The following is a 27460-nucleotide window of genomic DNA, read 5'->3' as shown; positions in this document are numbered from 1 at the left end:
ATCTCAGTAACCGGCCACTTTTAGGCGACGATACCTATGCGGTACCAAGAGCGGCTCACACTTGCGACGTTGCACAGGGGAACAACGATACGGCTTGCTACGGATTGACTCCTCACCGCTTAGCTCGATATCGTGTTCGATCACCCTCGTGTTTCCGGGGCGGTCCGAAAACACGTCTTCAAACACCAAAACAATCTTTCTCGGGTCCTCCTTTTGGACTTCACTTAACCTAGGCTCTAGGTTTATCTGCTCCCAGATTACCTCCGATTCCCTTTCGATTGCCTCACTAGAACTAAAAATTTCTGCTCCCTCTTCCTCTGAAGCATTCAACAGCTGATTTACGACTGCTTTCAAGTTGTAGATTTAGTCCGGCCGCCTTCCTAATTTCACTTGATAATTTGTATCGCAAGGCTTCGATAATACTTTGGCGGGCCCTTCCTAATCAACATCAAGCTTGTTCCTTTTGGACGGCTGCAGCAGCATTACCTGATCATCAACTTCAAAAGCGCGCTTCTTCACCGATTTCTCCTAGTGCTCCTTCGACAGAACTTGTGCCGCGTTTTTGTGGCTTTCCACTAGCGCTTCAATCGAGAGATCCTCACGCTGCTCTCGAATGAGCGTCTCTCGATCAACTCTCGGCAGCTCGCTCCAACTTTCCGCTACAGGCGAGAGCGTTGCAACCCTCTCGCTCCGACTCAATGGCACCATGTCGTCTCCCCCTACGCACACCTCGCCGGCCACTTCCGCGACGGGCCGCTCGCGTGACCGCTCACATGACTCATGCAGAAAATTTCCTTTCTGGGGTTCTGTCGACCCGCCGACAAGGTCACTTGAGAGTTCACTGCATTGAACCAGATCAAGCTTCTGCGAAAGCTTTCGCGCTTGCGATCGCGTGAGGGCCATGCACGCTAAGTTGGGGAAGAACGATTTGCCCTGCTCTTTGAGAAGCTGCTCTGAGTTGTTGGAGAAAAGATAAGGAAAACGATCGTTTAGCGCGGCAGGAACAGCCGCTTCGGTGCGAAGCTTACCAAACGGGCCTTCAATGACAACCGTAGCTGTTGGTAGGCAAGCACTCTGCTCCTCGGCGACTTGCCTGATCCACGCGCGTTCTCCTGTAAAGTCATCCGGAGACACCAATGAAGGATGGACAACGTCAATGGTTGCCGCTGAGTCTCTAAGTGCTCGGCACGTTTTCTCATTCCCCCTAATTTCTTGGAGATACGGCTCCAACAACCGCATGTTTTTTTCTGATTCTCGGATCGTTGCGAAGGCAAACGTTTCCTGGCAGTTTCTCGCGGTGTGTCCTTCCTTTTTGCAGTTGTAGCAGATTAGCGGCTTCCGTTTGTTTTCCGATTCAAATGCCCGTGTGGTAGAAACCTGACTCGATTTCTCCGCTTCCGTTTGTCCTTCCCCTACAGTGTCCTTCGTAAGAGACGGGTCCTTCTTGAAATTACGGTGCGGAGCGGGTTTCCGTTGATCAGGTTTCCTTGAAAAGCCCTCTTTCCTTTCGTCCTTTTCCACGCGCACTGCCCTGCTATGCAACTTTCGGCGAGTATAATACTCCTGAGCTAACTCTGCTGCCTTGTTTAGCTGTACTTCACAAAGTCTGTCCTGCAGCCAAAGTTTGACATCCTCCTCGATGCAGCGGTAGAATTGCTCCATTGCAACGCATTCCACCACTTTATCGCGGTCGTCATAAACACCTTCGCCCTTGAGCCATTCAATAAATCGGCTTTAGGACGAAACGCGAAGTCAATGTGTGACTCATTCCCCTTTTTAGCATACCGGAACCTTTGCCTGAAAGCCTCGGGTGACAACTTATAACGTCTCAAGAGCACTTCCTTAACCTCGTCATAGCTCTCAAACGCTTCCCTCGACAAGCAAGTTACCGCGTCGGACACTTCGCCGGGAAGAAGAGCTAACAGGTTCCGCGCCCAAAGAGACCGCTCCAAAGCGTTTCGCTCACAGACGTGTTCAAACTTGACGAGATACTTCGCCATGTCCTCGCCTACTACGAACGGTGGCAGTTGGTCCCGCATTCTAAAACCGCTGACCTGAATCGTCGGAGAAGCTACGCTAGGCGCCTGCGAACACTGTAGGATTGCCAATTCTATTCGTTTCAACTCGAGGCGCTCCTGTCTCTCGGCCTCCTCGCGACGTTCGCGCCTTTCAGCTTCTTCACGTTCGCGAGCTTCGCGCCTTTCAGCTTCTTCGCGAGCTTCGCGCCTTTCAGCCTCCTCACGTTCGCGAGTTTCTCGCCCTTCAGCCTCCTCGCGGCGTGCTTTGATATCCACCCAGGCCTCATCGACTTCCTCAGCCGACACTCCCTCATGCTTCATGATCTCAAGGATCGCTTGCTTTTGTTTCGCACGGCCCAAAGTAATGCCGAGTTCCTCACAAATTTCGATGAGTTCCTTCACTTTAAGGTTCTCCATCGTTCACACTAGCCTCTTGCTGTTTGCCCCTGTTAAGAATCTACTTGCCGTACCCACTATAAGCCTACTAGCAAGACGCGCAAGCAATTTTTCACACTCCCGTGTTTACCCCCTCTGCATTAACTTTGGTTTCAAAGCGCTTCGACTTGGCTTGAAACGATCAAAGCTCACTTCAATGCTTCACACAGCCCTTCTCTAAACTGCTATAACCTCAGCTAGAGTAGTCTGTTGAACTGAGGGGAAAACATCAGGCACTCACCGCATCGATGTCGCTGACGCCGGCCGATCCCGCAGCTGCCAATCACTGTTGCGACGCGGACCGATCCCGCCGATGCCACCGCTGTTGCGACGGCGGCCGATCCCACAGCTGCCAACACTGTTGCGACGCGCACCTCCGACGACGTTACGAAGGGTGCTACGAATCTCACCGCGGCAACCACTGTTTCGAAAGACGGCGACGCCAACGCGGTCCCGAAGGCGCCACTGTTTCGAACTCCGCAGGGAAGGTCACCAGCCGTTTGGTAGCGTAGGTTTCTCAGCTCGCGACTGCTTCTGCGCAGAGCTGATAGACGAGCGGACGAGACGACGGTGAGTTAAAAAAGGTTTATGTACAGCATATATACAGAGGCGTTACGAATTCGGCACTGGGGCCGAAAGAGACTCGAAGAGCCGAGCTCTTCTCTCTAACACATAGGTCTGCTCTCAAACGGGTCCGCTCTGACACACATGTCAGCTTTCACCTAGGACCGCCCGATCGCGACGCGCCGCAGGGCTTCTTTTATATGCACCGGGTCCAACCAAAATGTCCAATTAGAAGCGCCGCTGGTCGTCAGGGCAGACTCCTCCAATGGGGTCGCCGCGCAATGCGTCAAACCCCCAGACATGAAGACGCCCGTTGTTTACTCGACGGTCTCGCTGGCACGTGCGCTGACTCACTGCACGTGGGCGCCAGAGAGGCGCCGACAAAAAGGCGCCGTGGCGTGCTGACGCCGTTAAGTTGTTGATCGCGTCAGGCGGGCTCGCGGCTGGCCTTGACACAGATTGCCTTTTTCAAAGGCACGGCCGTTCGCTGTGGACTCGCAGGCATAACAGCTGATAGCTTTGAAGATATGTTCTGATGGTGGTGAGAGTGGAGCAGGACTGTCTCCGTGGCGCAATTGGCTAGCGCGATCGGCTGTTAACCGAAAGCTTGGGGTTTCGAGCCCTCCCGGGAGTTATGTGTTGCGTTTTTCTTTGCGCTGATAGCTTTGAAGATATGTTCTGACGGTGATGAGAGTGGAGCACGACTGTCTCCGTGGCGCAATCGGCTAGCGCAATCGGCTGTTAACCGAAAGGTTGGAGGTTCGAGCCAACCCGGTGGTGGTGTGTTGCTTTTTTCTTTGCGCTGATAGCTTTGAAGATATGTTTTGATGGTGGTGAAACTGGGGCACGACTGTCTCCTTGGCGCAATTGGCTAGCGCGATCGGCTGTTAACCGAAAGGTTGGAGGTTCGAGCCCACTCGGTGGTGGTGCGGCGCATTTTTTTCTTTGGGCTGATAGCTCTGAAGAAATGTTCTGACGGTGGTGAGAGTGGAGCACGAGTGTCTCCTTGGCGCAAATGGCTAGCGGCATCGGCTGTTAACCGAAAAGTTGGAGCTTCGAGCCCACCCGGTGGTGGTGTTGCGCTTTTTTTTCTTTGCGCTGATAGCTTTGAAGATATGTTCTGATGGTGGTGAGAGTGGAGCACGACTGTCTCCGTGGCGCAATCGGCTGTTAACCGGAAGGTTGGAGGTTCGAGCACACCCGGTGGTGGTGCGGCGCTTTTTTTTCTTTGGGCTGATAGCTTTGAAGATATGTTCTGAGGGTGGTGAGAGTGGAGTACGACTGTCTCCACGGCGCAATTGGCTAGCGCGATCAGCTGGAGTTTCGAGCCCACCCGGCAGTGGTGCGGCGCTTTTTTTTCTTTGGGCTGATAGCTTTGAAGATATGTTCTGATGGTGGTGAGAGTGGAGCAGAACTGTCTCCGGGGCGCAATTGGCTAGCGCGATCGGCTGTTAACCGAAAGGATGGAGTTTCGAGCCTTCCCGGGAGTGGTGTGTTGCTTTTTTCTTTGCGCTGATAGCTTTGAAGATATGTTCTGATGGTGGTGAAAGTGGGGCACGACTGTCTCCGTGGCGCAATTGGCTAGCGCGATCGGCTGTTAACCGCAAGGTTGGAGGTTCAAGCCCACCCGGTGGTGGCGCGGCGCTTTTTTTTTCTTTGGGCTGATAGCTCTGAAGAAATGTTCTGACGGTGGTGAGAGTGGAGCACGACTGTCTCCGTGGCGCAAATGGCTAGCGGCATCGGCTCTTAACCGAAAGGTTGGAGGTTCGAGCCCACCCGGTGGTGGTGCAGCGCTTTTTTTTCTCTGGTCTGATAGCTCTGGAGAAATGTTCTGACGGTGGTGAGAGTGTAGCAGGACTGTCTCCGTGGCGCAATTGGCTAGCGCGATCGGCTGTTAACCGAAAAGTTGGAGGGTCGAGCCCTCCCGGGAGGGGTGTGTTGCTTTTTTCTTTGCGCTGATAGCTTTGAAGATATGTTCTGACGGTGGTGAGAGTGGAGCAGGACTGTCTCCGTGGTGCAATTGGCTAGCGCGATCGGCTGTTAACCGAAAGGTTGCAGTTTCGAGCCCTCCCAGGAGTGGTGTGTTGCTTTTTTCTTTGCTCTGATAGCTTTGAAGATATGTTCTGATGGTGATGAAAGTGGGGCACGACTGTCTCCGTGGCGCAATTGGCTAGCGCGATCGGCTGTTAACCGAAAGGTTGGAGGTTCGAGCCCACCCGGTGGTGGTGCAGCGCTTTTTTTTCTTTGGGCAGTGTTGCGACGCGGACCGATCCCGCCGATGCCACCGCTGTTGCGACGGCGGCCGATCCCACAGCTGCCAACACTGTTGCGACGCGCACCTCCGACGACGTTACGAAGGGCGCTACGAATCTCACCGCTGCAACCACTGTTTCGAAAGACGGCGACGCCAACACGGTCCCGAAGGCGCCACTGTTTCAAACTCCGCAGGGAAGGTCACCAGCCGTTTGGTAGCGTAGGTTTCTCAGCTCGCGACTGCTTCTGCGCAGAGCTGATAGACGAGCGGACGAGACGACGGTGAGTTAAACAAGGTTTATGTACAGCATATATACAGAGGAGTTACAAATTCGGCACTGGGGCCGACAGAGACTCGAAGAGCCGAGCTCTCCTCTCTAACACATAGGTCTGCTCTCAAACGGGTCCGCTCTGACACACATGTCAGCTTTCACCTTGGACCGCCCGATCGCGACGCGACGCAGGGCTTCTTTTATATGCACCGGGTCCAACCAAAATGTCCAATTAGAAGCGCCGCTGGTCGTCAGGGCAGACTCCTCCAATGGGGTCGCCGCGCAATGCGTCAGACCCCCAGACATGAAGACGCCCGTTGTTTACTCGACGGGCTCGCGGGCAGGTGCGCTGACTCACTGCACGTGGGCGCCAGAGAGGTGCCGACAGAAAGGCGCCGTGGCGTACTGACGCCGTTGAGTTGTTGATCGCGTCAGGCGGGCTCGCGGCTGGCCTTGACACAGATTGCCTTTTTCAGAGGCACGGCCGTTCGCTGTGGACTCGCAGGCATAACAGCACCCCCGCCGCCAGACAATGCGCCGAAAAGACGAGCTGCTTCCACGGGGCTCGGATGACAGGCGCGCTCCTTCGCCAGGTCCCTCCAGGTTCGCCTCCAGGGCCATGGGGAGAATGCAGCTCCACACTCTGTTCCGGGAACTCATCCCATTCTTGACGACGGATCCCAGCTCCACTGGCTTGTCGCCACAACTTGCTGACCAGCTTCGCTCGTCTCTGACGATCCTTGGTTTCAGCACTTGTCGATGGTTCTGCAACTTGCTAAGAACGGTTCGACAACAGACAACACACGACACAAGCAAGTGCCCTCGGTCACCCGACAGAACACCAGACAAAGTATAGTACAACATATACCTAGCTAAGTGTCTACAGGAATTTCGTTCCCCCTACATCAAGAGGCACATGTGGGACACAAGACTCTTAAAATGGCAACTCAATTTCTTTTCCCACGTACAACAACGTAACGAATCAAAATACAACATAAAGTTGGCCCCTTGAGATCATCACTCTGAGCGAGCGCGCTCAGCCCAGGTCGTGATGAGGTCAAAATTTTGCCCCGAATCGCCAGCGAGAAACCGAAAGGTTGAGAAGGTAGTAGTTAGAACGCACTGCTCAATGCACCTGCATTAGCGTATAGCGTTCCCCCTTTTTTTTAGCGCACGTCGAAGTTGTGCTGCCGGAGTAACATGCTCCATCTCAGTAACCGGCCACTTTTAGGCGACGATACCTATGCGGTACCAAGAGCGGCTCACACTTGCGACGTTGCACAGGGGAACAACGATACGGCTTGCTACGGATTGACTCCTCACCGCTTAGCTCGATATCGTGTTCGATCACCCTCGTGTTTCCGGGGCGGTCCGAAAACACGTCTTCAAACACCAAAACAATCTTTCTCGGGTCCTCCTTTTGCACTTCACTTAACCTAGGCTCTAGGTTTATCTGCTCCCAGATTACCTCCGATTCCCTTTCGATTGCCTCACTAGAACTAAAAATTTCTGCTCCCTCTTCCTCTGAAGCATTCAACAGCTGATTTACGACTGCTTTCAAGTTGTAGATTTAGTCCGGCCGCCTTCCTAATTTCACTTGATAATTTGTATCGCAAGGCTTCGATAATACTTTGGCGGGCCCTTCCTAATCAACATCAAGCTTGTTCCTTTTGGACGGCTGCAGCAGCATTACCTGATCATCAACTTCAAAAGCGTGCTTCTTCACCGATTTCTCCTAGTGCTCCTTCGACAGAACTTGTGCCGCGTTTTTGTGGCTTTCCACTAGCGCTTCAATCGAGAGATCTTCACGCTGCTCTCGAATGAGCGTCTCTCGATCAACTCTCGGCAGCTCGCTCCAACTTTCCGCTACAGGCGAGAGCGTTGCAACCCTCTCGCTCCGACTCAATGGCGCCTTGTCGTCTCCCCCTACGCACACCTCGCCGGCCACTTCCGCGACGGGCCGCTCGCGTGACCGCTCACATGACTCATGCAGAAAATTTCCATTCTGGGGTTCTGTCGACCCGCCGACAAGGTCACTTGAGAGTTCACTGCATTGAACCAGATCAAGCTTCTGCGAAAGCTTTCGCGCTTGCGATCGCGTGAGGGCCATGCACGCTAAGTTGGGGAAGAACGATTTGCCCTGCTCTTTGAGAAGCTGCTCTGAGTTGTTGGAGAAAAGATAAGGAAAACGATCGTTTAGCGCGGCAGGAACAGCCGCTTCGGTGCGAAGCTTACCAAACGGGCCTTCAATGACAACCGTAGCTGTTGGTAGGCAAGCACTCTGCTCCTCGGCGACTTGCCTGATCCACGCGCGTTCTCCTGTAAAGTCATCCGGAGACACCAATGAAGGATGGACAACGTCAATGGTTGCCGCTTAGTCTCTAAGTGCTCGGCACGTTTTCTCATTCCCCCTAATTTCTTGGAGATACGGCTCCAACAACCGCATGTTTTTTTCTGATTCTCGGATCGTTGCGAAGGCAAACGTTTCCTGGCAGTTTCTCGCGGTGTGTCCTTCCTTTTTGCAGTTGTAGCAGATTAGCGGCTTCCGTTTGTTTTCCGATTGAAATGCCCGTGTGGTAGAAACCTGACTCGATTTCTCCGCTTCCGTTTGTCCTTCCCCTACAGTGTCCTTCGTAAGAGACGGGTCCTTCTTGAAATTACTGTGCGGAGCGGGTTTCCGTTGATCAGGTTTCCTTGAAAAGCCCTCTTTCCTTTCGTCCTTTTCCACGCGCACTGCCCTGCTATGCAACTTTCGGCGAGTATAATACTCCTGAGCTAACTCTGCTGCCTTGTTTAGCTGTACTTCACAAAGTCTGTCCTGCAGCCAAAGTTTGACATCCTCCTCGATGCAGCGGTAGAATTGCTCCATTGCAACGCATTCCACCACTTTATCGCGGTCGTCATAAACACCTTCGCCCTTGAGCCATTCAATAAATCGGCTTTAAGACGAAACGCGAAGTCAATGTGTGACTCATTCCCCTTTTTAGCATACCGGAACCTTTGCCTGAAAGCCTCGGGTGACAACTTATAACGTCTCAAGAGCACTTCCTTAACCTCGTCATAGCTCTCAAACGCTTCCCTCGACAAGCAAGTTACCGCGTCGGACACTTCGCCGGGAAGAAGAGCTAACAGGTTCCGCGCCCAAAGAGACCGCTCCAAAGCGTTTCGCTCACAGACGTGTTCAAACTTGACGAGATACTTCGCCATGTCCTCGCCTACTACGAACGGTGGCAGTTGGTCCCGCATTCTAAAACCGCTGACCTGAATCGTCGGTGAAGCTACGCTAGGCGCCTGCGAACACTGTAGGATTGCCAATTCTATTCGTTTCAACTCGAGGCGCTCCTGTCTCTCGGCCTCCTCGCGACGTTGGCGCCTTTCAGCTTCTTCACGTTCGCGAGCTTCGCGCCTTTCAGCTTCTTCGCGAGCTTCGCGCCTTTCAGCCTCCTCACGTTCGCGAGTTTCTCGCCCTTCAGCCTCCTCGCGGCGTGCTTTGATATCCACCCAGGCCTCATCGACTTCCTCAGCCGACACTCCCTCATGCTTCATGATCTCAAGGATCGCTTGCTTTCGTTTCGCACGGCCCAAAGTAATGCCGAGTTCCTCACAAATTTCGATGAGTTCCTTCACTTTAAGGTTCTCCATCGTTCACACTAGCCTCTTGCTGTTTGCCCCTGTTAAGAATCTACTTGCCGTACCCACTATAAGCCTACTAGCAAGACGCGCAAGCAATTTTTCACACTCCCGTGTTTACCCCCTCTGCATTAACTTTGGTTTCAAAGCGCTTCGACTTGGCTTGAAACGATCAAAGCTCACTTCAGTGCTTCACACAGCCCTTCTCTAAACTGCTATAACCTGAGCTAGAGTAGTCTGGTGAACTGAGGGGAAAACATCAGGCACTCACCGCATCGATGTCGCTGACGCCGGCCGATCCCGCAGCTGCCAATCACTGTTGCGACGCGGACCGATCCCGCCGATGTCACCGCTGTTGCAACGGCGGCCGATCCCACAGCTGCCAACACTGTTGCGACGCGCACCTCCGACGACGTTACGAAGGGTGCTACGAATCTCACCGCTGCAACCACTGTTTCGAAAGACGGCGACGCCAACACGGTCCCGAAGGCGCCACTGTTTCGAACTCCGCAGGGAAGGTCACCAGCCGTTTGGTAGCGTAGGTTTCTCAGCTCGCGACGGCTTCTGCGCAGAGCTGATAGACGAGCGGACGAAACGACGGTGAGTTAAAAAAAGTTTATGTACAGCATATATACAGAGGCGTTACGAATTCGGCACTGGGGCCGAAAGAGACCCGAAGAGCCGAACTCTTCTCTCTAACACATAGGTCTGCTCTCAAACGGGTCCGCTCTGACACACATGTCAGCTTTCACCTAGGACCGCCCGATCGCGACGCGCCGCAGGGCTTCTTTTATATGCACCGGGTCCAACCAAAATGTCCAATTAGAAGCGCCGCTGGTCGTCAGGGCAGACTCCTCCAATGGGGTCGCCGCGCAATGCGTCAAACCCCCAGACATGAAGACGCCCGTTGTTTACTCGACGGTCTCGCTGGCACGTGCGCTGACTCACTGCACGTGGGCGCCAGAGAGGCGCCGACAAAAAGGCGCCGTGGCGTGCTGACGCCGTTGAGTTGTTGATCGCGTCAGGCGGGCTCGCGGCTGGCCTTGACACAGATTGCCTTTTTCAAAGGCACGGCCGTTCGCTGTGGACTCGCAGGCATAACAGCTGATAGCTTTGAAGATATGTTCTGATGGTGGTGAGAGTGGAGCAGGACTGTCTCCGTGGCGCAATTGGCTAGCGCGATCGGCTGTTAACCGAAAGCTTGGGGTTTCGAGCCCTCCCGGGAGTTATGTGTTGCGTTTTTCTTCGCGCTGATAGCTTTGAAGATATGTTCTGACGGTGATGAGAGTGGAGCACGACTGTCTCCGTGGCGCAATCGGCTAGCGCAATCGGCTGTTAACCGAAAGGTTGGAGGTTCGAGCCAACCCGGTGGTGGTGTGTTGCTTTTTTCTTTGCGCTGATAGCTTTGAAGATATGTTTTGATGGTGGTGAAAGTGGGGCACGACTGTCTCCTTGGCGCAATTGGCTAGCGCGATCGGCTGTTAACCGAAAGGTTGGAGGTTCGAGCACACTCGGTGGTGGTGCGGCGCATTTTTTTCTTTGGGCTGATAGCTCTGAAGAAATGTTCTGACGGTGGTGAGAGTGGAGCACGAGTGTCTCCGTGGCGCAAATGGCTAGCGGCATCGGCTGTTAACCGAAAAAGTTGGAGCTTCGAGCTCACCCGGTGGTGGTGTTGCGCTTTTTTTTCTTTGCGCTGATAGCTTTGAAGATATGTTGTGATGGTGGTGAGAGTGGAGCACGACTGTCTCCGTGGCGCAATCGGCTGTTAACCGGAAGGTTGGAGGTTCGAGCACACCCGGTGGTGGTGCGGCGCTTTTTTTTCTTTGGGCTGATAGCTTTGAAGATATGTTCTGAGGGTGGTGAGAGTGGAGTACGACTGTCTCCACGGCGCAATTGGCTAGCGCGATCAGCTGGAGTTTCGAGCCCAACCGGCAGTGGTGCGGCGCTTTTTTTTCTTTGGGCTGATAGCTTTGAAGATATGTTCTGATGGTGGTGAGAGTGGAGCAGAACTGTCTCCGGGGCGCAATTGGCTAGCGCGATCGGCTGTTAACCGAAAGGTTGGAGTTTCGAGAACACCCGGTGGTGGTGCGGCGCTTTTTTTTTTTGGGCTGATAGCTTTGAAGTTATGTTCTGATGGTGGTGAGAGTGGAGCAGGATTGTCTCCGTGGCGCAATTAGCTAGCGCGATCGGCTGTTAACCGAAAGGATGGAGTTTCGAGCCTTCCCGGGAGTGGTGTGTTGCTTTTTTCTTTGCGCTGATAGCTTTGAAGATATGTTCTGATGGTGGTGAAAGTGGGCCACGACTGTCTCCGTGGCGCAATTGGCTAGCGCGATCGGCTGTTAACCGCAAGGTTGGAGGTTCAAGCCCACCCGGTGGTGGCGCGGCGCTTTTTTTTTCTTTGGGCTGATAGCTCTGAAGAAATGTTCTGACGGTGGTGAGAGTGGAGCACGACTGTCTCCGTGGCGCAAATGGCTAGCGGCATCGGCTCTTAACCGAAAGGTTGGAGGTTCGAGCCCACCCGGTGGTGGTGCGGCGCTTTTTTTTTCTTTGTGCTGATAGCTTTGAAGATATGTTCTGAGGGTGGTGAGAGTGGAGCAGGACTGTCTCCGTGGCGCAATCGGCTAGCGCGATCGGCTGTTAACCGAAAGGTTGGAGGTTCGAGCCCACTCGGTGGTGGTGCGGCGCATTTTTTTCTTTGGGCTGATAGCTCTGAAGAAATGTTCTGACGGTGGTGAGAGTGGAGCACGAGTGTCTCCGTGGCGCAAATGGCTAGCGGCATCGGCTGTTAACCGAAAAGTTGGAGCTTCGAGCCCACCCGGTGGTGGTGTAGCGCTTTTTTTTCTTTGCGCTGATAGCTTTGAAGATATGTTCTGATGGTGGTGAGACTGGAGCACGACTGTCTCCGTGGCGCAATCGGCTAGCGCAATCGGCTGTTAACCGAAAGGTTGGAGGTTCGAGCACACCCGGTGGTGGTGCGGCGCTTTTTTTTCTTTGGGCTGATAGCTTTGAAGATATGTTCTGAGGGTGGTGAGAGTGGAGTACGACTGTCTCCGCGGCGCAATTGGCTAGCGCGATCAGCTGGAGTTTCGAGCCCACCCGGCGTTGGTGCGGCGCTTTTTTTTCTTTGGGCTGATAGCTTTGAAGATATGTTGTGATGGTGGTGAGAGTGGAGCAGAACTGTCTCCGGGGCGCAATTGGCTTGCGCGATCGGCTGTTAACCGAAAGGTTGGAGTTTCGAGCCCACCCGGTGGTGGTGCGGCACTTTTTTTTCTTTGGGCTGATAGCTTTGAAGATATGTTCTGATGGTGGTGAAAGTGGGGCACGACTGTCTCCATGGCGCAATTGGCTAGCGCGATCGGCTGTTAACTGAAAGGTTGGAGGTTCGAGCCCACTCGGTGGTGGTGCGGCGCATTTTTTTCTTTGGGCTGATAGCTCTGAAGAAATGTTCTGACGGTGGGGAGGGTGGAGCACGAGTGTCTCCGTGGCGCAAATGGCTAGCGGCATCGGCTGTTAACCGAAAAGTTGGAGCTTCGAGCCCACCCGGTGGTGGTGTTGCGCTTTTTTTTCTTTGCGCTGATAGCTTTGAAGATATGTTCTGAGGGTGGTGAGAGTAGAGTACGACTGTCTCCTTGGCGCAATTGGCTAGCGCGATCGGCTGTTAACTGAAAGGTTGGAGGTTCGAGCCCACTCGGTGGTGGTGCGGCGCATTTTTTTCTTTGGGCTGATAGCTTTGAAGATATGTTCTGATGGTGGTGAAAGTGGGGCACGACTGTCTCCGTGGCGCAATTGGCTAGCGCGATCGGCTGTTAACCGCAAGGTTGGAGGTTCAAGCCCACCCGGTGGTGGCGCGGCGCTTTTTTTTTCTTTGGGCTGATAGCTCTGAAGAAATGTTCTGACGGTGGTGAGAGTGGAGCACGACTGTATCCGTGGCGCAAATGGCCAGCGGCATCGGCTCTTAACCGAAAGGTTGGAGGTTCGAGCCCACCCGGTGGTGGTGCGGCGCTTTTTTTTCTTTGGGCTGATATCTTTGAAGATATGTTCTGAGGGTGGTGAGAGTGGAGCAGGACTGTCTCTGTGCCGCAATCGGCTAGCGCGATCGGCTGTTAACCGAAAAGTTGGAGCTTCGAGCCCACCCGGTGGTGGTGTTGCGCTTTTTTTCTTTGCGCTGATAGCTTTGAAGATATGTTCTGATGGTGGTGAGAGTGAAGCACGACTGTCTCCGTGGCGCAAATGGCTAGCGGCATCGGCTCTTAACCGAAAGGTTGGAGGTTCGAGCCCACCCGGTGGTGGTGTGTTGCTTTTTTCTTTGCGCTGATAGCTTTGAAGATATGTTCTGATGGTGGTGAAAGTGGGGCACGACTGTCTCCTTGGCGCAATTGGCTAGCGCGATCGGCTGTTAACTGAAAGGTTGGAGGTTCGAGCCCACTCGATGGTGGTGCGGCGCATTTTTTTCTTTGGGCTGATAGCTCTGAAGAAATGTTCTGACGGTGGGGAGAGTGGAGCACGAGTGTCTCCGTGGCGCAAATGGCTAGCGGCATCGGCTGTTAACCGAAAAGTTGGAGCTTCGAGCCCACCCGGTGGTGGTGTTGCGCTTTTTTTTCTTTGCGCTGATAGCTTTGTAGATATGTTCTGAGGGTGGTGAGAGTGGAGTACGACTGTCTCCGCGGCGCAATTGGCTAGCGCGATCAGCTGGAGTTTCGAGCCCACCCGGCGGTGGTGCGGCGCTTTTTGTTCTTTGGGCTGATAGCTTTGAAGATATGTTCTGATGGTGGTGAGAATTGAGCAGAACTGTCTCCGGGGCGCAATTGGCTAGCGCGATCGGCTGTTAACCGAAAGGTTGGAGTTTCGAGCCCACCCGGTGGTGGTGCGGCGCTTTTTTTTCTTTGGGCTGATAGCTTTGAAGTTATGTTCTGATGGTGGTGAGAGTGGAGCAGGATTGTCTCCGTGGCGCAATTAGCTTGCGCGATCGGCTGTTAACCGAAAGGATGGAGTTTCGAGCCCTCCCGGGAGTGGTGTGTTGCTTTTTTCTTCGCGCTGATAGCTTTGAAGATATGTTCTGATGGTGGTGAAAGTGGGGCACGACTGTCTCCGTGGCGCAATTGGCTAGCGCGATCGGCTGTTAACCGCAACGTTGGAGGTTCAAGCCCACCCGGTGGTGGCGCGGCGCTTTTTTTTCTGTGGGCTGATAGCTCTGAAGAAATGTTCTGACGGTGGTGAGAGTGGAGCACGACTGTCTCCGTGGCGCAAATGGCTAGCGGCATCGGCTCTTAACCGAAAGGTTGGAGGTTCGAGCCCACCCGGTGATGGTGCGGCGCTTTTTTTTTCTTTGGGCTGATAGCTTTGAAGATATGTTCTGAGGGTGGTGAGAGTGGAGCAGGACTGTCTCCATGCCGCAATCGGCAAGCGCGATCGGCTGTTAACCGAAAAGTTGGAGCTTCGAGCCCACCCGGTGGTGGTGTTGCGCTTTTTTTCTTTGCGCTGATAGCTTTGAAGATATGTTCTGATGGTGGTGAGAGTGAAGCACGACTGTCTCCGTGGCGCAATCGGCTAGCGCAATCGGCTGTTAACCGAAAGGTTGGAGGTTCGAGCCCACCCGGTGGTGGTGCGGCGCTTTTTTTCTTTGGGCTGATAGCTTTGACGATATGTTCTACTGGTGGTGAGAGTGGAGCAGGACTGTCTCCGTGGCGCAATTGGCTAGTGCGATCGGCTGTTAACCGAAAGGTTGGGGTTTCGAGCCCTCCAGGGAGTTGTGTGTTGCTTTTTTCTTTGCGCTGATAGCTTTGAAGATGTGTTCTTACGGTGGTGAGTGTGGAGCACGACTGTCTCCGTGGCGCAATTGGCTAGCGCGATCGGCTGTTAACCGAAAGGTTGGAGGTTCGAGCCCACCCGGTGGTGGGGCGGCGCTTTTTTTTCTTTGGGCTGATAGCTTTGAAGAAATGTTCTGACGGTGGTGACAGTGGAGCACGACTGTCACCGTGGGGCAATTGGCTAGCGCTATCGGCTGTTAACGGAAAGGTTGGAGGTTCGAGCCCACCCGGTGGTGGTATAGCGCTTTTTTTTTCTTTCGGCTGATAGCTCTGGAGAAATGTTCTGACGGTGGTGAGAGTGTAGAAGGACTGTCTCCGTGGCGTAATTGGCTAGCGCGATCGGCTGTTAACCGAAAAGTTGGAGGTTCGAGCCCTCCCGGGAGGGGTGTGTTGCTTTTTTCTTTGCGCTGATAGCTTTGAAGATATGTTCTGACGGTGGTGAGAGTGGAGCAGGACTGTCTCCGTGGTGCAATTGGCTAGCGCGATCGGCTGTTAACCGAAAGGTTGGAGTTTCGAGCCCTCCCGGGAGTGGTGTGTTGCTTTTTTCTTTGCGCTGATAGCTTTGAAGATATGTTCTGATTGTAATGAAAGTGGGGCACGACTGTCTCCGTGGCGCAATTGGCTAGCGCGATCGGCTGTTAACCGAAAAGTTGGAGGTTCGAGCCCACCCGGTGGTGGTGCGGCGCTTTTTTTTCTTTGGGCTGATAGCTTTGAAGAAATGTTCTGACGGTGGTGAGAGTGGAGCACGACTGTCTCCGTGGCGCAAATGGCTAGCGGCATCGGCTCTTAACCGAAATGTTGGAGGTTCGAGCCCACCCGGTGGTGGTGCGGCGCTTTTTTTTTCTTTGGGCTGATAGCTTTGAAGATATGTTCTGAGGGTGGTGAGAGTGGAGCAGGACTGTCTCCGTGCCGCAATCGGCTAGCGCGATCGGCTGTTAACCGAAAAGTTGGAGCTTCGAGCCCACCCGGTGGTGGTGTTGCGCTTTTTTTCTTTGCGCTGATAGCTTTGAAGATATGTTCTGATGGTGGTGAGAGTGAAGCACGACTGTCTCCGTGGCGCAATCGGCTAGCGCGATCGGCTGTTAACCGAAAGGTTGGAGGTTCGAGCCCACTCGGTGGTGGTGCGGCGCATTTTTTTCTTTGGGCTGATAGCTCTGAAGAAATGTTCTGACGGTGGTGAGAGTGGAGCACGAGTGTCTCCGTGGCGCAAATGGCTAGCGGCATCGGCTGTTAACCGAAAAGTTGGAGCTTCGAGCCCACCCGGTGGTGGTGTTGCGCTTTTTTTTCTTTGCGCTGATAGCTTTGAAGATATGTTCTGATGGTGGTGAGAGTGGAGCACGACTGTCTCCGTGGCGCAATCGGCTAGCGCAATCGGCTGTTAACCGAAAGGTTGGAGGTTCGAGCACACCCGGTGGTGGTGCGGCGCTTTTTTTTTCTTTGGGCTGATAGCTTTGAAGATATGTTCTGAGGGTGGTGAGAGTGGAGTACGACTGTCTCCGCGGCGCAATTGGCTAGCGCGATCAGCTGGAGTTTTGAGCCCACCCGGCGGTGGTGCGGCGCTTTGTTTTCTTTGGGCTGATAGCTTTGAAGATATGTTGTGATGGTGGTGAGAGTGGAGCAGAACTGTCTCCGGGGCGCAATTGGCTAGCGCGATCGGCTGTTAACCGAAAGGTTGGAGTTTCGAGCCCACCCGGTGGTGGTGCGGCGCTTTTTTTTCTTTGGGCTGATAGCTTTGAAGATATGTTCTGATGGTGGTGAAAGTGGGGCACGACTGTCTCCTTGGCGCAATCGGCTAGCGCGATCGGCTGTTAACTGAAAGGTTGGAGGTTCGAGCCCACTCGGTGGTGGTGCGGCGCATTTTTTTCTTTGGCTGATAGCTCTGAAGAAATGTTCTGATGGTGGGGAGAGTGGAGCACGAGTGTCTCCGTGGCGCAAATGGCTAGCGGCATCGGCTGTTAACCGAAAAGTTGGAGCTTCGAGCCCACCCGGTGGTGGTGTTGCGCTTTTTTTTCTTTGCGCTGATAGCTTTGAAGATATGTTCTGAGGGTGGTGAGAGTGGAGTACGACTGTCTCCTTGGCGCAATTGGCTAGCGCGATCGGCTGTTAACTGAAAGGTTGGAGGTTCGAGCCCACTCGGTGGTGGTGCGGCACATTTTTTTCTTTGGGCTGATAGCTTTGAAGATATGTTCTGATGGTGGTGAAAGTGGGGCACGACTGTCTCCGTGGCGCAATTGGCTAGCGCGATCGGCTGTTAACCGCAAGGTTGGAGGTTCAAGCCCACCCGGTGGTGGCGCGGCGCTTTTTTTTTTCTTTGGGCTGATAGCTCTGAAGAAATGTTCTGACGGTGGTGAGAGTGGAGCACGACTGTCTCCGTGGCACAATCGGCTAGCGCGATCGGCTGTTAACCGAAAAGTTGGAGCTTCGAGCCCACCCGGTGGTGGTGTTGCGCTTTTTTTCTTTGCGCTGATAGCTTTGAAGATATGTTCTGATGGTGGTGAGAGTGAAGCACGACTGTCTCCGTGGCGCAAATGGCTAGCGGCATCGGCTCTTAACCGAAAGGTTGGAGGTTCGAGCCCACCCGGTGGTGGTGTGTTGCTTTTTTCTTTGCGCTGATAGCTTTGAAGATATGTTCTGATGGTGGTGAAAGTGGGGCACGACTGTCTCCTTGGCGCAATTGGCTAGCGCGATCGGCTGTTAACTGAAAGGTTGGAGGTTCGAGCCCACTCGGTGGTGGTGCGGCGCATTTTTTTCTTTGGGCTGATAGCTCTGAAGAAATGTTCTGACGGTGGGGAGAGTGGAGCACGAGTGTCTCCGTGGCGCAAATGGCTAGCGGCATCGGCTGTTAACCGAAAAGTTGGAGCTTCGAGCCCACCCGGTGGTGGTGTTGCGCTTTTTTTCTTTGCGCTGATAGCTTTGTAGATATGTTCTGAGGGTGGTGAGAGTGGAGTACGACTGTCTCCGCGGCGCAATTGGCTAGCGCGATCAGCTGGAGTTTCGAGCCCACCCGGCGGTGGTGCGGCGCTTTTTGTTCTTTGGGCTGATAGCTTTGAAGATATGTTCTGATGGTGGTGAGAATTGAGCAGAACTGTCTCCGGGGCGCAATTGGCTAGCGCGATCGGCTGTTAACCGAAAGGTTGGAGTTTCGAGCCCACCCGGTGGTGGTGCGGCGCTTTTTTTTCTTTGGGCTGATAGCTTTGAAGTTATGTTCTGATGGTGGTGAGAGTGGAGCAGGATTGTCTCCGTGGCGCAATTAGCTTGCGCAATCGGCTGTTAACCGAAAGGATGGAGTTTCGAGCCCTCCCGGGAGTGGTGTGTTGCTTTTTTCTTTGCGCTGATAGCTTTGAAGATATGTTCTGATGGTGGTGAAAGTGGGGCACGACTGTCTCCGTGGCGCAATTGGCTAGCGCGATCGGCTGTTAACCGCAACGTTGGAGGTTCAAGCCCACCCGGTGGTGGCGCGGCGCTTTTTTTTCTGTGGGCTGATAGCTCTGAAGAAATGTTCTGACGGTGGTGAGAGTGGAGCACGACTGTCTCCGTGGCGCAAATGGCTAGCGGCATCGGCTCTTAACCGAAAGGTTGGAGGTTCGAGCCCACCCGGTGATGGTGCGGCGCTTTTTTTTTCTTTGGGCTGATAGCTTTGAAGATATGTTCTGAGGGTGGTGAGAGTGGAGCAGGACTGTCTCCATGCCGCAATCGGCTAGCGCGATCGGCTGTTAACCGAAAAGTTGGAGCTTCGAGCCCACCCGGTGGTGGTGTTGCGCTTTTTTTCTTTGCGCTGATAGCTTTGAAGATATGTTCTGATGGTGGTGAGAGTGAAGCACGACTGTCTCCGTGGCGCAATCGGCTAGCGCGATCGGCTGTTAACCGAAAGGTTGGAGGTTCGACCCCACTCGGTGGTGGTGCGGCGCATTTTTTTCTTTGGGCTGATAGCTCTGAAGAAATGTTCTGACGGTGGTGAGAGTGGAGCACGAGTGTCTCCGTGGCGCAAATGGCTAGCGGCATCGGCTGTTAACCGAAAAGTTGGAGCTTCGAGCCCACCCGGTGGTGGTGTTGCGCTTTTTTTTCTTTGCGCTGATAGCTTTGAAGATATGTTCTGATGGTGGTGAGAGTGGAGCACGACTGTCTCCGTGGCGCAATCGGCTAGCGCAATCGGCTGTTAACCGAAAGGTTGGAGGTTCGAGCACACCCGGTGGTGGTGCGGCGCTTTTTTTTCTTTGGGCTGATAGCTTTGAAGATATGTTCTGAGGGTGGTGAGAGTGGAGTACGACTGTCTCCGCGGCGCAATTGGCTAGCGCGATCAGCTGGAGTTTCGAGCCCACCCGGCGGTGGTGCGGCGCTTTGTTTTCTTTGGGCTGATAGCTTTGAAGATATGTTGTGATGGTGGTGAGAGTGGAGCAGAACTGTCTCCGGGGCGCAATAGGCTAGCGCGATCGGCTGTTAACCGAAAGGTTGGAGTTTCGAGCCCACCCGGTGGTGGTGCGGCGCTTTTTTTTCTTTGGGCTGATAGCTTTGAAGATATGTTCTGATGGTGGTGAAAGTGGGGCACGACTGTCTCCTTGGCGCAATTGGCTAGCGCGATCGGCTGTTAACTGAAAGGTTGGAGGTTCGAGCCCACTCGGTGGTGGTGCGGCGCATTTTTTTCTTTGGGCTGATAGCTCTGAAGAAATGTTCTGATGGTGGGGAGAGTGGAGCACGAGTGTCTCCGTGGCGCAAATGGCTAGCGGCATCGGCTGTTAACCGAAAAGTTGGAGCTTCGAGCCCACCCGGTGGTGGTGTTGCGCTTTTTTTTCTTTGCGCTGATAGCTTTGAAGATATGTTCTGAGGGTGGTGAGAGTGGAGTACGACTGTCTCCTTGGCGCAATTGGCTAGCGCGATCGGCTGTTAACTGAAAGGTTGGAGGTTCGAGCCCACTCGGTGGTGGTGCGGCGCATTTTTTTCTTTGGGCTGATAGCTTTGAATATATGTTCTGATGGTGGTGAAAGTGGGGCACGACTGTCTCCGTGGCGCAATTGGCTAGCGCGATCGGCTGTTAACCGCAAGGTTGGAGGTTCAAGCCCACCCGGTGGTGGCGCGGCGCTTTTTTTTTCTTTGGGCTGATAGCTCTGAAGAAATGTTCTGACGGTGGTGAGAGTGGAGCACGACTGTCTCCGTGGCGCAAATGGCTAGCGGCATCGGCTGTTAACCGAAAAGTTGGAGCTTCGAGCCCACCCGGTGGTGGTGTTGCGCTTTTTTTCTTTGCGCTGATAGCTTTGTAGATATGTTCTGAGGGTGGTGAGAGTGGAGTACGACTGTCTCCGCGGCGCAATTGGCTAGCGCGATCAGCTGGAGTTTCGAGCCCACCGGCGGTGGTGCGGCGCTTTTTGTTCTTTGGGCTGATAGCTTTGAAGATATGTTCTGATGGTGGTGAGAATTGAGCAGAACTGTCTCCGGGGCGCAATTGGCTAGCGCGATCGGCTGTTAACCGAAAGGTTGGAGTTTCGAGCCCACCCGGTGGTGGTGCGGCGCTTTTTTTTCTTTGGGCTGATAGCTTTGAAGTTATGTTCTGATGGTGGTGAGAGTGAAGCACGACTGTCTCCGTGGCGCAATCGGCTAGCGCGATCGGCTGTTAACCGAAAGGTTGGAGGTTCGAGCCCACTCGGTGGTGGTGCGGCGCATTTTTTTCTTTGGGCTGATAGCTCTGAAGAAATGTTCTGACGGTGGTGAGAGTGGAGCACGAGTGTCTCCGTGGCGCAAATGGCTAGCGGCATCGGCTGTTAACCGAAAAGTTGGAGCTTCGAGCCCACCCGGTGGTGGTGTTGCGCTTTTTTTTCTTTGCGCTGATAGCTTTGAAGATATGTTCTGATGGTGGTGAGAGTGGAGCACGACTGTCTCCGTGGCGCAATCGGCTAGCGCAATCGGCTGTTAACCGAAAGGTTGGAGGTTCGAGCACACCCGGTGGTGGTGCGGCGCTTTTTTTTCTTTGGGCTGATAGCTTTGAAGATATGTTCTGAGGGTGGTGAGAGTGGAGTACGACTGTCTCCGCGGCGCAATTGGCTAGCGCGATCAGCTGGAGTTTCGAGCCCACCCGGCGGTGGTGCGGCGCTTTGTTTTCTTTGGGCTGATAGCTTTGAAGATATGTTGTGATGGTGGTGAGAGTGGAGCAGAACTGTCTCCGGGGCGCAATTGGCTAGCGCGATCGGCTGTTAACCGAAAGGTTGGAGTTTCGAGCCCACCCGGTGGTGGTGCGGCGCTTTTTTTTCTTTGGGCTGATAGCTTTGAAGATATGTTCTGATGGTGGTGAAAGTGGGGCACGACTGTCTCCTTGGCGCAATTGGCTAGCGCGATCGGCTGTTAACTGAAAGGTTGGAGGTTCGAGCCCACTCGGTGGTGGTGCGGCGCATTTTTTTCTTTGGGCTGATAGCTCTGAAGAAATGTTCTGATGGTGGGGAGAGTGGAGCACGAGTGTCTCCGTGGCGCAAATGGCTAGCGGCATCGGCTGTTAACCGAAAAGTTGGAGCTTCGAGCCCACCCGGTGGTGGTGTTGCGCTTTTTTTTCTTTGCGCTGATAGCTTTGAAGATATGTTCTGAGGGTGGTGAGAGTGGAGTACGACTGTCTCCTTGGCGCAATTGGCTAGCGCGATCGGCTGTTAACTGAAAGGTTGGAGGTTCGAGCCCACTCGGTGGTGGTGCGGCGCATTTTTTTCTTTGGGCTGATAGCTTTGAAGATATGTTCTGATGGTGGTGAAAGTGGGGCACGACTGTCTCCGTGGCGCAATTGGCTAGCGCGATCGGCTGTTAACCGCAAGGTTGGAGGTTCAAGCCCACCCGGTGGTGGCGCGGCGCTTTTTTTTTCTTTGGGCTGATAGCTCTGAAGAAATGTTCTGACGGTGGTGAGAGTGGAGCACGACTGTCTCCGTGGCACAATCGGCTAGCGCGATCGGCTGTTAATCGAAAAGTTGGAGCTTCGAGCCCACCCGGTGGTGGTGTTGCGCTTTTTTTCTTTGCGCTGATAGCTTTGAAGATATGTTCTGATGGTGGTGAGAGTGAAGCACGACTGTCTCCGTGGCGCAAATGGCTAGCGGCATCGGCTCTTAACCGAAAGGTTGGAGGTTCGAGCCCACCCGGTGGTGGTGTGTTGCTTTTTTCTTTGCGCTGATAGCTTTGAAGATATGTTCTGATGGTGGTGAAAGTGGGGCACGACTGTCTCCTTGGCGCAATTGGCTAGCGCGATCGGCTGTTAACTGAAAGGTTGGAGGTTCGAGCCCACTCGGTGGTGGTGCGGCGCATTTTTTTCTTTGGGCTGATAGCTCTGAAGAAATGTTCTGACGGTGGGGAGAGTGGAGCACGAGTGTCTCCGTGGCGCAAATGGCTAGCGGCATCGGCTGTTAACCGAAAAGTTGGAGCTTCGAGCCCACCCGGTGGTGGTGTTGCGCTTTTTTTTCTTTGCGCTGATAGCTTTGTAGATATGTTCTGAGGGTGGTGAGAGTGGAGTACGACTGTCTCCGCGGCGCAATTGGCTAGCGCGATCAGCTGGAGTTTCGAGCCCACCCGGCGGTGGTGCGGCGCTTTTTGTTCTTTGGGCTGATAGCTTTGAAGATATGTTCTGATGGTGGTGAGAATTGAGCAGAACTGTCTCCGGGGCGCAATTGGCTAGCGCGATCGGCTGTTAACCGAAAGGTTGGAGTTTCGAGCCCACCCGGTGGTGGTGCGGCGCTTTTTTTTCTTTGGGCTGATAGCTTTGAAGTTATGTTCTGATGGTGGTGAGAGTGGAGCAGGATTGTCTCCGTGGCGCAATTAGCTTGCGCGATCGGCTGTTAACCGAAAGGATGGAGTTTCGAGCCCTCCCGGGAGTGGTGTGTTGCTTTTTTCTTCGCGCTGATAGCTTTGAAGATATGTTCTGATGGTGGTGAAAGTGGGGCACGACTGTCTCCGTGGCGCAATTGGCTAGCGCGATCGGCTGTTAACCGCAACGTTGGAGGTTCAAGCCCACCCGGTGGTGGCGCGGCGCTTTTTTTTCTGTGGGCTGATAGCTCTGAAGAAATGTTCTGACGGTGGTGAGAGTGGAGCACGACTGTCTCCGTGGCGCAAATGGCTAGCGGCATCGGCTCTTAACCGAAAGGTTGGAGGTTCGAGCCCACCCGGTGATGGTGCGGCGCTTTTTTTTTCTTTGGGCTGATAGCTTTGAAGATATGTTCTGAGGGTGGTGAGAGTGGAGCAGGACTGTCTCCATGCCGCAATCGGCAAGCGCGATCGGCTGTTAACCGAAAAGTTGGAGCTTCGAGCCCACCCGGTGGTGGTGTTGCGCTTTTTTTCTTTGCGCTGATAGCTTTGAAGATATGTTCTGATGGTGGTGAGAGTGAAGCACGACTGTCTCCGTGGCGCAATCGGCTAGCGCAATCGGCTGTTAACCGAAAGGTTGGAGGTTCGAGCCCACCCGGTGGTGGTGCGGCGCTTTTTTTCTTTGGGCTGTTAGCTTTGACGATATGTTCTACTGGTGGTGAGAGTGGAGCAGGACTGTCTCCGTGGCGCAATTGGCTAGTGCGATCGGCTGTTAACCGAAAGGTTGGGGTTTCGAGCCCTCCAGGGAGTTGTGTGTTGCTTTTTTCTTTGCGCTGATAGCTTTGAAGATGTGTTCTTACGGTGGTGAGTGTGGAGCACGACTGTCTCCGTGGCGCAATTGGCTAGCGCGATCGGCTGTTAACCGAAAGGTTGGAGGTTCGAGCCCACCCGGTGGTGGGGCGGCGCTTTTTTTTCTTTGGGCTGATAGCTTTGAAGAAATGTTCTGACGGTGGTGACAGTGGAGCACGACTGTCACCGTGGGGCAATTGGCTAGCGCTATCGGCTGTTAACGGAAAGGTTGGAGGTTCGAGCCCACCCGGTGGTGGTATAGCGCTTTTTTTTTCTTTCGGCTGATAGCTCTGGAGAAATGTTCTGACGGTGGTGAGAGTGTAGAAGGACTGTCTCCGTGGCGTAATTGGCTAGCGCGATCGGCTGTTAACCGAAAAGTTGGAGGTTCGAGCCCTCCCGGGAGGGGTGTGTTGCTTTTTTCTTTGCGCTGATAGCTTTGAAGATATGTTCTGACGGTGGTGAGAGTGGAGCAGGACTGTCTCCGTGGTGCAATTGGCTAGCGCGATCGGCTGTTAACCGAAAGGTTGGAGTTTCGAGCCCTCCCGGGAGTGGTGTGTTGCTTTTTTCTTTGCGCTGATAGCTTTGAAGATATGTTCTGATTGTAATGAAAGTGGGGCACGACTGTCTCCGTGGCGCAATTGGCTAGCGCGATCGGCTGTTAACCGAAAAGTTGGAGGTTCGAGCCCACCCGGTGGTGGTGCGGCGCTTTTTTTTCTTTGGGCTGATAGCTTTGAAGAAATGTTCTGACGGTGGTGAGAGTGGAGCACGACTGTCTCCGTGGCGCAAATGGCTAGCGGCATCGGCTCTTAACCGAAATGTTGGAGGTTCGAGCCCACCCGGTGGTGGTGCGGCGCTTTTTTTTTCTTTGGGCTGATAGCTTTGAAGATATGTTCTGAGGGTGGTGAGAGTGGAGCAGGACTGTCTCCGTGCCGCAATCGGCTAGCGCGATCGGCTGTTAACCGAAAAGTTGGAGCTTCGAGCCCACCCGGTGGTGGTGTTGCGCTTTTTTTCTTTGCGCTGATAGCTTTGAAGATATGTTCTGATGGTGGTGAGAGTGAAGCACGACTGTCTCCGTGGCGCAATCGGCTAGCGCGATCGGCTGTTAACCGAAAGGTTGGAGGTTCGAGCCCACTCGGTGGTGGTGCGGCGCATTTTTTTCTTTGGGCTGATAGCTCTGAAGAAATGTTCTGACGGTGGTGAGAGTGGAGCACGAGTGTCTCCGTGGCGCAAATGGCTAGCGGCATCGGCTGTTAACCGAAAAGTTGGAGCTTCGAGCCCACCCGGTGGTGGTGTTGCGCTTTTTTTTCTTTGCGCTGATAGCTTTGAAGATATGTTCTGATGGTGGTGAGAGTGGAGCACGACTGTCTCCGTGGCGCAATCGGCTAGCGCAATCGGCTGTTAACCGAAAGGTTGGAGGTTCGAGCCCACCCGGTGATGGTGCGGCGCTTTTTTTTTCTTTGGGCTGATAGCTTTGAAGATATGTTCTGAGGGTGGTGAGAGTGGAGCAGGACTGTCTCCATGCCGCAATCGGCTAGCGCGATCGGCTGTTAACCGAAAAGTTGGAGCTTCGAGCCCACCCGGTGGTGGTGTTGCGCTTTTTTTCTTTGCGCTGATAGCTTTGAAGATATGTTCTGATGGTGGTGAGAGTGAAGCACGACTGTCTCCGTGGCGCAATCGGCTAGCGCAATCGGCTGTTAACCGAAAGGTTGGAGGTTCGAGCCCACCCGGTGGTGGTGCGGCGCTTTTTTTCTTTGGGCTGATAGCTTTGACGATATGTTCTACTGGTGGTGAGAGTGGAGCAGGACTGTCTCCGTGGCGCAATTGGCTAGTGCGATCGGCTGTTAACCGAAAGGTTGGGGTTTCGAGCCCTCCAGGGAGTTGTGTGTTGCTTTTTTCTTTGCGCTGATAGCTTTGAAGATGTGTTCTTACGGTGGTGAGTGTGGAGCACGACTGTCTCCGTGGCGCAATTGGCTAGCGCGATCGGCTGTTAACCGAAAGGTTGGAGGTTCGAGCCCACCCGGTGGTGGGGCGGCGCTTTTTTTTCTTTGGGCTGATAGCTTTGAAGAAATGTTCTGACGGTGGTGACAGTGGAGCACGACTGTCACCGTGGGGCAATTGGCTAGCGCTATCGGCTGTTAACGGAAAGGTTGGAGGTTCGAGCCCACCCGGTGGTGGTATAGCGCTTTTTTTTTCTTTCGGCTGATAGCTCTGGAGAAATGTTCTGACGGTGGTGAGAGTGTAGAAGGACTGTCTCCGTGGCGTAATTGGCTAGCGCGATCGGCTGTTAACCGAAAAGTTGGAGGTTCGAGCCCTCCCGGGAGGGGTGTGTTGCTTTTTTCTTTGCGCTGATAGCTTTGAAGATATGTTCTGACGGTGGTGAGAGTGGAGCAGGACTGTCTCCGTGGTGCAATTGGCTAGCGCGATCGGCTGTTAACCGAAAGGTTGGAGTTTCGAGCCCTCCCGGGAGTGGTGTGTTGCTTTTTTATTTGCGCTGATAGCTTTGAAGATATGTTCTGATTGTAATGAAAGTGGGGCACGACTGTCTCCGTGGCGCAATTGGCTAGCGCGATCGGCTGTTAACCGAAAAGTTGGAGGTTCGAGCCCACCCGGTGGTGGTGCGGCGCTTTTTTTTCTTTGGGCTGATAGCTTTGAAGAAATGTTCTGACGGTGGTGAGAGTGGAGCACGACTGTCTCCGTGGCGCAAATGGCTAGCGGCATCGGCTCTTAACCGAAATGTTGGAGGTTCGAGCCCACCCGGTGGTGGTGCGGCGCTTTTTTTTTCTTTGGGCTGATAGCTTTGAAGATATGTTCTGAGGGTGGTGAGAGTGGAGCAGGACTGTCTCCGTGCCGCAATCGGCTAGCGCGATCGGCTGTTAACCGAAAAGTTGGAGCTTCGAGCCCACCCGGTGGTGGTGTTGCGCTTTTTTTCTTTGCGCTGATAGCTTTGAAGATATGTTCTGATGGTGGTGAGAGTGAAGCACGACTGTCTCCGTGGCGCAATCGGCTAGCGCGATCGGCTGTTAACCGAAAGGTTGGAGGTTCGAGCCCACTCGGTGGTGGTGCGGCGCATTTTTTTCTTTGGGCTGATAGCTCTGAAGAAATGTTCTGACGGTGGTGAGAGTGGAGCACGAGTGTCTCCGTGGCGCAAATGGCTAGCGGCATCGGCTGTTAACCGAAAAGTTGGAGCTTCGAGCCCACCCGGTGGTGGTGTTGCGCTTTTTTTTCTTTGCGCTGATAGCTTTGAAGATATGTTCTGATGGTGGTGAGAGTGGAGCACGACTGTCTCCGTGGCGCAATCGGCTAGCGCAATCGGCTGTTAACCGAAAGGTTGGAGGTTCGAGCACACCCGGTGGTGGTGCGGCGCTTTTTTTTTCTTTGGGCTGATAGCTTTGAAGATATGTTCTGATGGTGGTGAGAGTGGAGCAGGATTGTCTCCGTGGCGCAATTAGCTTGCGCGATCGGCTGTTAACCGAAAGGATGGAGTTTCGAGCCCTCCCGGGAGTGGTGTGTTGCTTTTTTCTTTGCGCTGATAGCTTTGAAGATATGTTCTGATGGTGGTGAAAGTGGGGCACGACTGTCTCCGTGGCGCAATTGGCTAGCGCGATCGGCTGATAACCGCAACGTTGGAGGTTCAAGCCCACCCGGTGGTGGCGCGGCGCTTTTTTTTCTGTGGGCTGATAGCTCTGAAGAAATGTTCTGACGGTGGTGAGAGCGGAGCACGACTGTCTCCGTGGCGCAAATGGCTAGCGGCATCGGCTCTTAACCGAAAGGTTGGAGGTTCGAGCCCACCCGGTGATGGTGCGGCGCTTTTTTTTTTCTTTGGGCTGATAGCTTTGAAGATATGTTCTGAGGGTGGTGAGAGTGGAGCAGGACT

General features: G+C 53.8%; 1 protein-coding gene across 1 annotated transcript in view; it reads left to right on the top strand.

Moving 5' to 3' along the window:
• The first annotated feature begins 706 nt into the window (after positions 1-706).
• LOC119183270 (uncharacterized) overlaps positions 707-27460 on the top strand; it is an 84183-nt gene continuing 57429 nt past the window's right edge. Inside the window, exon 1 of the mRNA XM_075874548.1 lies at positions 707-761. Within this exon, the coding sequence (XP_075730663.1) occupies positions 707-761 (55 nt within the window). The remainder of the gene's footprint in view (positions 762-27460) is intronic.

This window comes from Rhipicephalus microplus, chromosome 9 (genome assembly GCF_043290135.1).
Source record: "Rhipicephalus microplus isolate Deutch F79 chromosome 9, USDA_Rmic, whole genome shotgun sequence".
Taxonomy (NCBI): domain Eukaryota; kingdom Metazoa; phylum Arthropoda; class Arachnida; order Ixodida; family Ixodidae; genus Rhipicephalus; species Rhipicephalus microplus.
This window is presented reverse-complemented; position numbering and strand designations above follow the sequence as displayed.